The sequence below is a fragment of the Copadichromis virginalis genome, linkage group LG1 (assembly GCF_057382275.1).
Source record: "Copadichromis virginalis isolate Kocher_CV1m ecotype Utaka linkage group LG1, C_Virginalis_male_GT1.1, whole genome shotgun sequence".
Lineage (NCBI taxonomy): Eukaryota > Metazoa > Chordata > Actinopteri > Cichliformes > Cichlidae > Copadichromis > Copadichromis virginalis.
The window spans coordinates 31,015,587-31,030,933 of record NC_140618.1 but is presented as its reverse complement, the minus strand read 5'-3'; the positions used below and the strand labels follow the sequence as shown (position 1 = coordinate 31,030,933).

General features: G+C 42.0%; 2 protein-coding genes across 9 annotated transcripts in view; one reads left to right on the top strand and one right to left on the bottom strand.

The window, feature by feature from the left end:
• myo9aa (myosin IXAa) overlaps positions 1-3,421 on the bottom strand; it is a 97,560-nt gene extending 94,139 nt beyond the window's left edge. For 4 of the 6 annotated variants that reach the window (XM_085459183.1, XM_085459205.1, XM_085459199.1 and 1 more), the window contains exon 1: positions 3,051-3,421. The gene's annotated coding sequence lies outside the window, so the exon portion shown is untranslated. The remainder of the gene's footprint in view (positions 1-3,050) is intronic. The other 2 variants (XM_085459191.1, XM_085459211.1) reach the window with 2 other exon arrangements.
• Positions 3,422-3,465: 44 nt separating this feature from the next.
• senp8 (SUMO peptidase family member, NEDD8 specific) lies at positions 3,466-6,047 on the top strand. 3 transcript variants are annotated; one of them, XM_085459245.1, is made up of 2 exons: positions 3,466-3,865; positions 4,702-6,047. In XM_085459245.1, the coding sequence occupies exons 1-2, from the start codon at positions 3,851-3,853 to the stop codon at positions 5,392-5,394; spliced, it is 708 nt and encodes a 235-aa protein (XP_085315371.1). In that variant the 5' UTR covers positions 3,466-3,850; the 3' UTR covers positions 5,395-6,047. The 3 variants fall into 3 exon arrangements, with proteins under 3 accessions (XP_085315371.1, XP_085315379.1, XP_085315387.1); XM_085459253.1 differs by lacking the exon at positions 3,466-3,865 and adding an exon at positions 3,872-4,164; XM_085459261.1 differs by lacking the exon at positions 3,466-3,865 and adding an exon at positions 4,180-4,553.
• Positions 6,048-15,347: the final 9,300 nt, after the last annotated feature.

Genomic DNA, 15,347 nt, shown 5'->3' with positions numbered 1-15,347 from the left:
ACTTTGACAAAAGTAGAATTCTGAAATTAGTGTTTCTATGGGGCTTAAACTCTGTGTTTTGGTTTTGGTTTTTGTGCTCTAATTACAATTTCCACAATCCATCTAAACCTTAAAAATTCAAATAATAAATTAGGATGCAAGTGAGAATCCCTATTCACATACCTATTCATTTAATTTAAAAAAATAAACCACAAAGGTTTTGAACACTTTCTTCTCTGTCCAAAACAAAGACACAGAGGATTTAATTTAATTTAAGAGGATACAAAGTGAGCTTCCAGCAAGCCCAGTGCTGTTTGTTCACTCCGTTTCCCCATTGTAAAGGATTAATTAAAGAACAAGTTAGGCTTTTTTCACATAAACAAAATTGCAAAGAGCAACACAATGCACTTTCTTCTCTCTCCATCTCACTCCAACTACTGTTAGCACCGGCGAATTAATGAGGGGAAATGCAAAACGTGGGGAAGCTGAGCCTGTGAGGCCAAAGCCACCCTCATATAATGGCGTACTAAAGAAAGGAGAGCTTTGTTCAGTGCAACACAAGCAGGTTCCTCTTTAATGACTTCATGTGCATGCCAATCACTTGCGCCACACAATCTCAAAACACAGCCACACCACTTTTCAGGACATGCCGAAGTTTTAAGCCTGCAGCATGTGACTGAGAGCAGCAGGTAATTCAGTCCAGCAGGTAACACCTCGGGGGATGATAACTGGGAGGTTATGCTAGAGTTTAGAGGAATGGTGCCCATGGGAGATCACAGGAGCTCTGGTGGATGAGCAAAGAAGTAGTCACAAGACAAAAGGGTTGTTAGTTCTACTCTCAAGAGAACAAAACAGCAGAAACAGCATCTATGAGCTAGTGGTAACTCATTGGTTTAATCACATCACAGTTACAGTCTGTGGGTGTTTAACAGCAGCAACTTTGTTGTTGCTGGTTATTAAGATCTGTGCATGGCAAAAATAAAACGTGTTACGAGGAGGTCTTTCAAACGAAAAAGGGCAAGGGTAAGTAAAGATTCGATCTTAGTGTTACGCAGACCCCAATGACATTTTGAAAGCCAAATAATGAGCTACTGTATTATTTTTTCAAATTATTTAATTTGCCAAAAAAAGCTTTAAATTATACATAAAAAACAGTCACTTCCCATCCTGTGCAGCTTCTGCCATCACTTTTGAGATGTGCAACTACTGTGAACTGAAAAATCCTCAGAGAGGCTAAAACTGTTCAGTTTAATTTTCCAAAGTTTCAATTTCAAAGGCACTGAGTTCAAGTTAGACACAAGGAGGAGGACCAAAGGAAGGCCACACACTGGCTCTTCTTATTGAGAATGACAGTCAGCACTGACTAAGTCCCAGACTGTAGCGATCAAAAGAACAGCTAAAACTTAGCATGGAGCAACCCTACTTGCATATGAAGGTTTGCGATTTCGTAACTCGAACCATCAAAAACTTAAAAACATTTCTTTAAAGTATTCCTAGTAAACCACAGACTGCCTCCAACAACAGCAGTGGTTAGCTCCTCTGAAGTGCTCAAATCTGAGCCCTAAGCTGCTAAATCACAGCTTCAATCTTTCAGGTGGCGTCTGCGAGACCATTCACTGCACACCGATGTGATACAAAACTGAGGCCGGTCCTTTAGAAATAGCAGACAGCGGGGTCTGTGGGGTGTCAGATGTCAACAGGGACCAGTTGCTGGAGTCTCAGCCTGGGCTTCCTCTCGTGCTGCAGCAGCTGTGTCTTCTCAGACCTCACATTCCTGCAGGACAGGCCCACTTTACCCTCATCACCTGTGCTGATCTGAGGGCAGGACAGGCTCTCAGGGGCACCTCACCCACAGCAACATGAATTTAAGTCATTTACCTTCATTCCTTTTTTTTTTTTTTTTTTTTTAAACAATAATCATCTAGCACCAAAATGTATATTTTAAAATGATCATAGAAATAAAAGTCCGTTAGGAGCATCCTTTTTGCACAAATTGGATGATCTTCTGGTGACATTTGTCCATTCATAAAAACGGTATAAAAATGACTTAATGTAATCGGTAAGCACAGCAGATCAACTCACCAATAACTTAAAAAAAATTAGGCTATAGTCTCTTAAGGTAAACTATAGTAACTATACTATAAAATCGATCAAACCCACTCAGGTGCACTCAAGATACACAACCAGGCGATCCGTTGTAAAATCTGTCTTAAGTCAGCTCTCCATCCACAAACACACGCACACACACAGAGAGACACAATGCCCATGATTCAGCAGCTTCTTCACCCCATTAGACCTCCCTGTACAATTACAGCTGCTTTGCAGTGCATATTGCCTTCAGTGCATTATAAGCTGCTCTGTCTGACCTCCACTAAATAATACATGTAACCACTTACCCCACCCTGCCGCAGTAATAGCTCCCATTTCTGCAGGACCGTGAAAACATAATACCTGGTTTATGTCGCAGTGACATATTGTGTACGGTTTCATATACGTATATCCTTATTTTTGCAGTATCAATCTTTGCATGCATTGGTGTTCCCCTATGTTTTTTGCAAACCTTGTTTGAGCCTGTAATGGATAAAAAACGACCCCTGTCAATGGTTTGAAGATAAAAATGAGCCCTTTGTAATTTGTATTGTGCACTATCACAAATAAAATGAAAGAATAAAGTAAATCCAGCCTGCGTTTGTCATGTTACATGTGGTTGTTATTCTTATAAACTGTCCTTCAGCCAGCTGAAGCTCTGGAGTAAGCACCCTCTGTAGTGTGAAATGACATCTCAGTGAGGAGCAGCCAGAACTTTTTACAGGCTCACATCACACACACACACACACAGCTCTGACAGACTCCTCACTGAACAAAAGCACCGACTGAGCACCCCAAAACACACACACAACTTAAGTCTGCCAACTGAAAACAATGCTGCAAATGAGTGCAGGTCATAACGTTTCTTACGGACTACAACTGAATCATAGGTTCACTAGCAGCTTCCAGCCAGACGCCTATCGTCCCACAGCGGGGCAGCCCAACGCACCACAGTGTATAACTATCACTAACATCACTCTTACCTCCAGACGTGAGCTGTAAAGTCAATTTAAAGTGGCACTCGAGTTTTCCCGTTTCTTGTCAGGCTTGACCGTGGAGCTACACACACTTGTAGCCACGCAAAAAAAATCACCCAGTCTCTATTTAATTCCCTGCATTCCCACTGAATTAATTTGCTTTCTTCTCACTCGCCTCACTTGCCTCTTAGCAAAGTCCTCGAAAGTCAACTCCGCGTTGAAAACCTACGCATTTTTTTCTTTTTCTTTTTATCCGAGCATGTTCGCAGTTTGAATCCAATTAAACGGCAGTTCTTCGCTGCTCGGTCGCTGAAAACTCCTCTCCGTCTTGCTAATCAGTGCGGCTCAGCATTGCGCGTTCACGCCGCTGATGGGAGGGGAGAAAACACGGAGGGGAGGGGAGGGGCGAAGCAACCGGAAGTACCCTGAAACACACAGGGCAACAGTAACCACACTGCACCTCTCGGTTTCCGATAATGGATTATAACCTTTGGGGGTCATGTTAGAGTTTAAAAAAAGACTAAAATGACGGAAATTCACTTGATTTTAAAATACGTGGTTTTATCTCGCCTTATTCGCTGTAAAATACAAAGAAAGACACTTCTCCTGTGCTTGCATGTAACGACACAGAATGTCAGTTTTTCAGTAACGCTCACGTGCTCATACCCCAATGCAAGGAGCCAATCACAAGCAAGCTTATCTCCACCCCACTGTCGCAAAATGTTACGGTCTTCTCGCCGCGATTTACGATAGTCATTGCAATGAGGGGCTTCACCGCTCGTGTTTTCGTGGTACTTTTAATTTGAATGTGTCATTTACAGGTAGGACACTTAACGGACACTGTGTATTTCAGTTTGGCAGCCAACGGTTAATGTGGCGCATGCTCAGTCTGCTATTTAACTCAGTTTTTTGGCTACGAGTGACGCTAAAAACTGTCGGTTAGCGAGCTCAAGCTAAAAACGCAGGCTCGATTGAGCGGAGAGCTGCCTGCTGAAGTAAACGCATTGCAGTAATGTGATGCTCCGCAGTGGATTCCCGGCCCAGCAAAGCGCTACTGTAACATCTCTGAAAATAACCTGATCAGCCAGTGCGCTAAAACGGCTCCAGTTAATGTGTCTGAGTGAGTAATAAAGCAAAGTAGCGAACAGAAAGTCAACAAGGATCCCAGAAACAGGCAGTCTGCTTTAGCTTCAGTGAAGTTTAACAGTTTGTGCGAGTTGCTTAAATGAACACAGACTGTGACTGCGTTTGAATCACTAGTCCAGGATGAGATCTGTGGGAAAAAAGCTTCATGTTTGAAACCAGTGTCAGGCTGTACTGGCCAACTGGCATCAGAATGAAGTGAATGAAGCCTTTTGCATTCTCTAAGAAACCCAAATGACGCCTTTAAATTCGTCAGATTGGTCCCCCTCCCTGAACCTGTTTCTATTCTGTGAAATTACTGCTCTGCTGAGTAGATGATCAACAGCTGCTAAATAATATTGCTTGTGAGATCACAGCGTCCTTAAGGTAGTATGTGCTGATTGGACCTATTTTAGAAAAGAGCAGTACGAGACAAAGAAAAGCAGTTCTCATATTAAAGAAAACACGAGCAGTAAATTTCTGACGAATCAATTAGCCGAACCCTAAGCATTAAAGCGTTTCTGTGTATTTTCAGATTGACACGCTCGGACTGCTCTGGAGGATGGATCCTGTAGTGCTCAGCTATCATGACAGCCTGCTGCGGCGCTCTGATGTCTCTCTACTGGAAGGACCTTACTGGCTTAATGACCAAGTCATTGGTTTTGCTTTTGAGTACTTTGCTGCCGAGCGCTTTAGAGTCCTGGGGGAAGCCGTTATCTTTATCAGCCCAGAGGTCACCCAGTTCATCAAATGTGCTTCCTGCCCTGATGAGTTGGCATTGTTTCTGGAGCCACTGGATCTTGCTTCTCGTCGCTGGGTCTTCCTAGCAGTGAATGACAACTCCAACCAGACCGCTGGAGGGTCCCACTGGAGCCTCTTGCTTTATCATCACAACTCCAACCACTTTGCCCACTATGACTCTCAAAATGGCAGCAATTCACTTCACGCACGGCGCATCGCCAGCAAGTTGGAGCCTTTCCTGGGCGCAGGGAGGAAAGCGCTGTTTGTCGAGGAGCCCTGCCCATCCCAGCAGAACAGCTATGACTGTGGCATGTATGTTATCTGTATTGCCGAGGCCTTGTGCGAGAAGGCCCGGGTGGAGGGCTCGCCACGCCTTCCTGTGCAAATGATCACCCCAGCCTACATCACCCAGAAGAGGGCCGAGTGGTGCAGACTGATCCAGAGCTTAGCTCAGAATGACCTCTGCTGCTCACTGTCTTTCCCTTAGCACGTCGATTGCCCCGCACTGTATGCAGAAAAGCTGTCACCCCACATATCTACTGCTGGAGAATCTGAATGCACTCCCTCAATACAGTATATAACTATATATATGAAATCTATTTCTATTACAGTCTCCGTCATACTCCATTATCAAAAAAGAGTTAAAAACATAAAGCAATGCTTCAAATATTTAATGACTTCAGAGAACCATTGGTGTCGTGTATATGCACAGAAACAAAAAGTATGTAAACAAGAACACCAGCATGCCTATAAAACAGATTTTCTCCTGTGTACATATTGAGCGAGGACGTCATGGAAGAGGAGGCACAGACTTTTTTTTTTTTTCTCCATTTTCTGAGTTTGGAGCGAATGTAGAAATGTTTACACAGATTATTGCTCAGGGTCATTTTAAATGAACTGAATTGACAATAAGAATGTGCACATGAACTCTGGCTCCTACTTTTGTCACACAGTCATTGTGTTCGTCAGCTTGAACGTGCGTACTTTTAGTTTTTGAGATAATTTGAAGAATTCCTGCTGTATGAGGGCGCCGACGTGCTGTGAGTGTTTATGGAACAAAGGGCAGAGTTGGGTGGTGGAATGTATCGAGCTCACTGTCTGTCGAGCTAATAAATGTGACTCTTGTCACATTTTTGTTGACACAGTGGTACAATTATTTATTGTTTTTAATTTTCTTTCTGTTGAAATTGAAGTCATTTGATGTCAGAAAAGTGAACTGCACGCTGGTTTACAGGCGGTTACATCACTGAGGAAATGACATTTGCAGATTTACTGAATTTTAAATGTGTGATTTGTAGATTTTTATTTTAACCTTCTGTGTTATTGATTGCTGAAGTGTTGCAAGCACTATACGCAGGGTATCATAAAATCTGGCACCCAAATGTTTATCTGCTTTTGAATACCTTAAGTTTTAAATGTTCCTATTTTGCTCATTAGTTGAGTGTTCCTTGGTAATGGATGATGACATGAATCAGTATCTTGAAGAAGTGCACTAACAGCAGTAATTTAGTACTCAAAGTGGAACAAAGCACAATATCCAGGTTGTTACATTCAGCAGTTAAAGGCCCAGCAGACTTTAAGAAAAACTAAGCAGAAACAATAAGTGGCAAAATATTAAGACTGTATTCTAATTGAAAAAAAAAAGTGGCTTTAATGTGTTTTTTTTCTTATCTTCTATCATACATACACTGTTACAATGGTAAACACGAGCTTCAGTTTCAAATCATGACGTCAGTATACGTGTAATGAGCCAAACACTCAGACTTCAGACTGCTTTGCATGCGACAAAACAATTTTTAGCTTCCTGTGTTGTCAGTGAGACAAGATATTACTGATGACATCTCAGACAAACAGCTCTGGCTGTCAGCAAATAAGTCCCGGCCATCTGCTCTTTAAACCTTCTGTTTGTAAGGGGCAACCAATCAGAAGAATGTTAGCTTAAAGGCAGAGCACGCAAAACAGCTTGTTTCAGACAAGGGAATTTGAGGAACTGCACCAGGGTCCGATAGAAAATGAAGAGAGGTCAGTTTGAACTGCGAATCATGCACAGCTACTCTAATCAAGTAAAAATAGAGAAGAGAAGGAGCTGGAAATAAGAACAATAGTGAAGACTTTTTCACTTCACTAGCTCAAAATAAATGAAATGGCTGTAATTTTTAGAAACATCAGAAATGTCCCACAATGTTTCCATGGACGTCCCGATGCAGGATGGGTGGGTAACTGTTGTAAGCTGTCAGCTCGTATTGTAGTTGAAATTAGGAAGGCGCACAGGAAGGGCATGCACCCATTTCTTTTAGATTTCAGAAGGAGGGAGTGTGGATCAATTAAAAGATCCCTGCATTGTTCTGTTTTACATACTCCCTACTGACACAGCTAAAGCGAGTTTAGATTCAGGATTAAAGAGTTTCACAGCCTATACCTAGAGATGGGGTGGGACACACAAACGTGTCATTTGGATTTTAGAAAGAGGGAGTGTATCAATTAAAAAATCATTGTCCAGTTTTGTATTAGATCCTTTATACAGAAACAGCTTGTGTAAAGTCAGGATTAAATACAAGCTGGACGTGTAAGCATAGTTTCATCTGTTGGCTCTCGGAAATTTTGTAATGAAGAGTCATCACCAAATCAGTCCGCCACATAGATTATAGTTAGGAATACTCATCGGTAACCATGTGGCAGAACAAAGAGCATTCAACTCCTCTGGCTGGCTGCCCTGCTCTCCTCTTAAATTCACACTGCTCAGACTGTGTTCACCCTCCTCTCTCCTTCCGTTGGCATTCCGTGCGCATCTACAGCCCACAGGCGTATTTCATCCGGAGTAACCAGTCAGACGAGCCATCGAGGTTTACTATTGTCCTCATAAAATGCCACAAAGCTGGGGCATTCTCCGCCCTGGCAGCACACTGCATTAGAGAGACAAAGTGCCCAGGGAAAGAAACACACATTCATTTAGACAGATTTGCTTCTAAATGGCCAATTTGTCAAGTCCACTCCAAGAGTGTTTACAGGGAAACAGAGCTCGGCTCTCTGTCTGTTGTCATCTCCCGGTACTCTCAGCCTGGTGTAGTATGCCAGGACTATTTGTCATAGTTTCAAGGAATATGAACTTATTACATACCAAATAACCTAAACAGAAATGGATCAATTTAAATCCTACAAAATCCAGTAACATGCTGTTTGTTCTTTTGGCAAACGACGCCCTGCTTTCTGTGGCCTAAAACAAAGCTTCTTAGTGTTTGTGGTTTTACTGCGCTGTAAATCCGCCATGGGTTTATTGATAATCTCCACTTATTCCAGGCCATATCTCACCTGCTGGACCCCGGCTTGTGCACCTGACTATGCAAAGTGAGCTGAACGCATCCAGTAACAATAATAGCAGCAGCTGGCATTTGGAAGCGCACGTGAAACACTGCAAACAATACTGACAAACAGCAGTTAGGCTGGCAGTGCGGTAAAACTGATAAAGCAGTTATAATGAACTAGCTCCAATAAAATGAAATAGCAGCTGTGAAAATGACACTTTGTGTAAATGAGGTGCTGATAACATTTTGGCTGGTTGCAATGGAGTCGTAAATGAAGGAAAACAGGACCGTCTGGATCAAGGGAATAACAGGTGAGCACTTCAGAGAAAAGCAGAAGTAAATGAAACACTATTACTGCAACAGTGGGTATCTATGAGTACAGTTAATATCCGTGTTACAGTTTTCAATCAGGCTGGGCTCTCTAACTGGCCCATCGCACCACCTTTATTATTTTAAATTTAACTTTATTTTTTTTCTGCCTTTCTGTTGTAGAGTTTCTGCCGTGTTTGGGCCAAGCTTTAGCTGGCGGCCTCAAATTTGACTAGATGGTATTACATGGTCAACTGAGTGACTGCAAGGTACCCAGGTCCTGTGGTTGCAACACAAGCCCCAATCATCCCCCCTCCACCACCGTGCTTAAAGGTTGGTGATAGTTGAAACGCTTATCCTGATGTGCTGTGTTTGATTTTCTTCAGACATGGGGTTTTGCATTTTGGCCAAACATCTCTATTTCAGTGTTAACTATCCAAATAATATTGCTACAGACATCTTGTGGTTTGTTTGTTTGTTTGTGGTTTGTCAGCTTTGCAAACCGAAGCTGTCTTTTCTCTCTCTCTCCTGCGAATGCTCCCAAACAAGTCGTACTCGTTCAGTCTTTTTCTAATTGCACTGTCATTAACTTTAACAGCTAACATACTAACTGAGGCCTGTAGAATCTGAAATGTAGGTTGGTTTGTGTTTCTCTGTGTGCTGCATGCTCTAACCTTGGAGTGATTTTGCTTGGACATTCATTCCTGCAACAAGTGTGACATCATGCAAACACACATCTGAATGCTCCAACTGCTAAAACCTGTTTTTATATATCAGGTAATCCTGTGCATTTGTGTACTTAATTTTCTGAGTCCTGCAAATGCTTTGTTTTTCACAGCAGTCACCAGCTCCATAAAACTGCAGCAAAACAAGAAAAAAAACACACACATTCAAAGAAAGGCATCGATAAATGTCTCAAGACTTCTTTGTTGCTGTGTTTTACTTTATGTTGTTCCTGGGATTTTTTCCAATGATTTAGATATTTTGGCTCATCATACTGAAAAAATGAAGTGTAATACATAGGTCATAAAAGAAAACATTCAGTGCTCTCACACAGCTGACATCTGTGTTTGAGAATTTGAGGCTTGCCTTAGTCTTCAAGCTGTACTTGTGTTCCTGCATCTCCAAATTTATTCCAGCAAGTATTTTGGTTTTAATTCATTTCAGAAACCTTCAATGTACACACTACACAACATTTGCAATTAATTTCAGGAGCCTCAGCCAAGGTTTCCTCTCACCTCATGTCTCAGTGTCTCCTCAGGAACATGTATGCAAACCAATGCAAACAAGTACTTACGAATGAAACATATAGTTTCATGATGGAAGCTCAAAACTGTCCCCGAGCTCTCAGAAAAAACATACTTGGGGAGTGTTGGCTCTTGCAAATGACATCATATCCTGTCACAACACATCTGCAGCCAACTTAAACAACGTGGAGCTTCATAAGCAGCAGCATGTGTGAGAAAAGGCTTGATTAAAACAAGCAGCATCCCAAAGAGAGGCCTAAACCTGCTCAGTTACATCCTGAACAGCACAGTTTGCAGGTGTGCCCTGCGTGGCAATGCGTTTTGTTGAGGAGGTGCAAGTAGGCCAAGTCTCTATCGCAATGTCACATCAGAAATTTTAAAAAAGAGAGGAAAAAACTGGATGCTCCACTGCAAGAGCAACACACATCCCCCTGAGATAAAGCTCAGCATTGTGCTCGGTGTTAACAGCGTGTACTAGTGAAATGCAGACGGGCAGGCCAGGCTCACACCCCCTGGGTCAGGTAGTTTTTATGTGGGACAGTCATTGTATGAGCAGAAAAACTGCTGGAGAATTACAGATTTATGACTTGTACTTTTCCAGCTGTCTTTTGTAACAAAGAAAGAATGAAAAAGAAAAAAACAAAACTCCAGCTTCAAGTATTTAAAACCTGGTGTGCAACAGAAACACAATTAAGAACAGATTGATGGCTCTGAGAACGGTTGATGACTCTTACCAGCATCCTTTGGAAACTAGACAATTGGAACAATATGTTTTTAACATGTGAGGTAAATGAACTAAAAACTAACATTTATAATAGATATTATTTAAAGCTCACTGAGATTCTACACCACAAGTTAAAAAAAAGAAGTATAGCAACAAGACACAATGAGCTGATTTGTGACCTTTAGAGCTGCAGCTACACGTGGCTTCTTTCAACCTTAAAAAACACATTACCAGTGCGTTTGTGCTAAGCTAAACTAACTAACCGTTGGTAGTGACCTTACATGTGCTGTACAAAAATGAGACTGGTATCACTTTTTTTAATTAGCTCTGTCCTAAAAGAAAAAATGCCTTTTTACCACAAAATGCCAAACTCTGACTCTGAACTCTCAGCAAATTACAGCAGCCTCATCATTTGGCTCTTTATTTGGCTCAAGCTAAAAGAAAAAAATGCAAACATGAAAAGCAATTTTTCTTAGTTTCACCACATGCGTGCGCTTGAAAATATTGTGGCCTGTGTCACTCGGTGGACACTGTTAACCACGCTGGCCGTGGTAATATATGGACACTGCGTTTTGTGGGACGCCAGATCTTTCAGCGGTCGGCTCGCTGGGTTCAATTTGTTATTGCTGGGAGGAAAATGAAAGAATCCAAAGAGCTAATGAAGCACAGATGCTTATGTGGAGAGAGAGAAGCAGACTAAAGGATGAGAGCGGAGAGGGAAATGAAAATGTACATGTCATGTACTACCATGGTAGTTTTCACAGACTACAGTTAATCCATCCGTGAAGATTCAGACCGTCATTTCTCATCCTCTGCAAGTGCTGAGTAGTAGTTAAGTAGTTAAAATGGACTTGAACTAAAATCCTTAGGGCAAGGGGGAACCAGGACGCCAGGTTAGGGGGGAGATATCATCACCCCCACCCAAGATTGGGTACCAAGCCCCAAGTGTGCAAAGAGAAGGATCGTTGAGTGCGAGAGGAACTGACCTGAAAGATAAAATCATAGCCAAGCTTGAAACCTGCATCCCCTGTAGCCAAGACTACGTGAAGTACCCTCAGAAGATCTACTAGATGATGTTAATGCAGCACTACAGACGATACCTACAGTCTCCATTAACTAACAGACTAACAAGCTGATCTACAATACGGCAGCAGTGATCAGTGAGATGCTTGGCTACAAGTTGAACAGCCACAAGGGGCAGTACCCTCTATGGAGAAGGAGGCTAGAGGCTAAGATCAAGGTAGCACGGAGGGAGGTTAGCCAACTATCGGAGTTGCAGAAAGGTGCAATGAAGAAGGTGCCTAAGAAGTACAGGAACCTGTCCATACCTGAGGCCTTGGAAAATGCCAAGCAATGACTCACAGACTTGGCCAGCCGCTTGAAGAGGTACACCAGAGAGATCGAAGGCAGGAGAATAAACCAGCTGTTCTGCACAGAACCAGCCAAGGTGTACTCTCAGTGGCAGGGGAACAATATGAGAAGAGCACCACCAAGGCTGGAGACTGAGGAATACTGGAAGAGCATATGGGAGAAGGACGCAACCCATAACGGCAATGCTCAGTGGCTAGAGGATCTGAGGGCAGACCACAGCGACCTCCCTGAACAGGGTCCAGTAACCATCACAGCGGCAGACATCCAAGAAAGGGTCTCCAGTATGAAGAGTTGGACAGCACCAGGACCTGACATGGTTCACGCCTACTGGCTGAAGAAGCTGACTGCACTCCACGAGCGTCTGGCAGCACAAATGAACCAGCTGCCAGCTGATGAGAGACAGTGGTTCCCAAACTCTTTTTGCTGCTGGGCTCCCCTTTGTTTTACAAGAAAAATGTTCGCGCTTCGTGATTTGGACAGCCCAGCGCGTGCTCCCGACGAAGGGAAAAGCAATTATGCAGGGGAGACCTACCTTGGCACTTGTGCAGGTGAAGCCAAAGGGAAGATATGCTTCACCATATTTTCTAGTCTTTGGCTTAGAATGAAGTTGGTTTGGAAACATATTCAGCGATGCTTCATCTCCTGCTTTGCGTTTGTGTGGGCGCCCATGCTAGCAGTGTCCAAGCATTGTAGTTCTTTTCCCCTTTTCATACCAGCGGGGGAATTTTTTAAAAATATATACCTCATTTTTATATATTTTGATAGTAAAATTGGAACTTGGTGCTGCAATTTATTCAAATATGTTCAAACACACATAGAAACAGAATATAAAAGGTGCTTAGTTTGTACATTTCTAATAAGCTTAACATAATTCTTCGACACAGTTTGAACTCGCTTATTCAGCTTTCTTCAGGAATAGTTTCCAGGCTTCTTGGAAAGCCATGTTTGCTTTACATGGCTGGGCTGTATACTTTGTCATGCTAAAAAAAATGAAGCTTTTGCCAGGTAGATATATAATGACAGAGCCTCCACTGTGTTTTACACTGTAGACACTCACTGTTGCACTGTTGACCTCCTATGTACACAATGACAATGAGTTGAACCACAAATTTGGCTTCTTGACAGCCGCCCTTCCACTGAGACCATTTCTGATGACATTTCAGTGAACAATAATCAACTGAAGGGCCAGATGTATCCCTCAGGTCCTGTTTCAGGTCTTGCTCGATTTTTTTTCCATATTTCTTAAGGACATGACTTTCACATACTGTTCATCTGCTGTAGACAGTTTTTTCTTTCTTCTTCTTTTTGTCTTCCCCTCATGCAGTTTCCTCAGATTTGCTAAAGACACACTGCACAGCATGCTGAGATATGCCAAGTCTATCATCTATCTATCTATCTATCTATCTATCTATCTATCTATAGTCTGACTTGGTGGCTGTGCTGCTGGGTGTGAATATTTAGCACTCAATCAAAATATACATATACATATATATAAATATAGTGAAGCTATCCAACTGTTTGAGAGCATAGAGGCGTGTCTTTGGTCTCAGCCAACCTCATTTAATCAAAACATAGTTTATCATGTAGCTTACTGGCAGGGAAGCTTTAATCAGAGGTTTTCCAATACACCTCTATGAAATGTTGTGGCACAGAGGAAGCACTGATTTTAGGCTCTCAAGTAGAGCTCTAAATCCACAAAAAAACCTTGTAAATAAGCATTTTACATAAGGCTTAACTCTAGCCATGCAACCATGAGTAAATATTTCCCTCCACTGCAATTTCCTAGCAGACTTTTTACATTATTTGCAGACCATTTGCACAACATTTCAATGAAAATTGTCAAACTAGATCATTTTATTGTTTCACTGTAGATTGTTTTGATAAGATGTATGCCTCTTGTAATTATCTGCTGCATAGAGATTTCGTACCAGGAGAGGAGAAGAAATATTTGTGGTGTCTTGGAGTTAAAATATAGCACCTCTCACTTCATAAATAGCAGCTGTAACAGACTTGTGCTTTCAGCAGACACAGACGCATTCAATGCTCCACTGAGGTAATTTTCTTGGAAAACTTCCAGCAATGTGACTATTTTGCCGTGTGTAACAGAGGACATTAGCGTGACGTCGCAGTCAGCCCACTCCTTCACACCGCACAGGTCAGAGGTCAACAGAAGAGCATTTCAGGACAGACAATATGGCTCCCTGGAGGTATGGATGAAGCTACAGCTTGTCTAGCCATCTGCTTCAACCTGCCCCCATTACTCCAGCTGTCTTCACACTCTCACACACACTGGTGTGACACAGTGGTTGACTCCTGCTCTTTGTGCCTCTTGAGATCTCCAGAAGACTGAGTGCTGCACAAAGCAGGTATGTTATACCAAGCTCACTTTGGTAGTTCATGGCATTGATCCATACAGCAGGACAACTTTAAATGTAATTCAATGGCATGAATTCTAGTATATTTTAAGTTAGGCTGTAGTTGCAGTCACCTGGGGCAAGGCCTCGCCTGAAGGCAAAATGCTTTAAAGTAATTGACTAAATCTGTGAAGGTCTTTCTCTATTTTTCACCCCTTAAGTTAATTCTTCAGTTACATCACTTTCATCTGCCTTTTCAAGCTGTCACAGTGAGCCTTGCAGCCTTTTTAAACATTTATTTTCATCTATGATCCTTAAAAAGTCTTGTTAAATCCAAAAATCTGAGATATTACTTGATTAAAACATAAACTTCATGTGTGGTGTGTAAATATACTGACTAAAAATATAGGACAGGACAGTCTTACTTTCAAGAACTGAGATATTAAGTTTGGTCTTATTACATGAAACACAGACACACAGACACACACCAGAATTACTCAGAAAGAAATGTGACTGCACAGTAATGTGAGTGCCAGCCATATTACAGAAAACTGTCATTATAAGACAGGGAGAATTTTGCTCTACCGTGATTTATACTGACTCGGGTGATTCTGGAGCAAAAATGAGTCAATACAGACGTTGTCCGCCAAATGAAATCAGTAAGTTTTGCACTGAATAATTCATGCTGCTTTCACTCTTTGCTGAGCGGCTGTATTTAATTTCAGACACTGAGTGGAGTTTAGGGCTCTGTTCTGTTTGTTCACTAGATGTCAGTGTAGTTTCTTGTGATAAAGTTCTGCTAATTCTGCCTAAATCACATATGCACATCTTTGAGCAGTAACATGAGATTTTATTTAAAATTCAAACCGACAGCTTGCTCTGTAACACACACACACAGATGTTGATGATTAGCCTGTTAAATGTGCTATTACAAATGATTGATGAAGGATGCCTCTTGTTGCCTACTATGAACTTCATATTACTTACAGAGGCAAAAGTTGGTCTGGAGGCATGGATCCGTCCTTCTTTTATATACAGTCTATGATCTGTATAAACCCACAACAGCACCAACAAACAAAATAGCATCGACTGCAGCGTTCAAGTATTCATAATTTCAAATGTGAGGCTGTTAA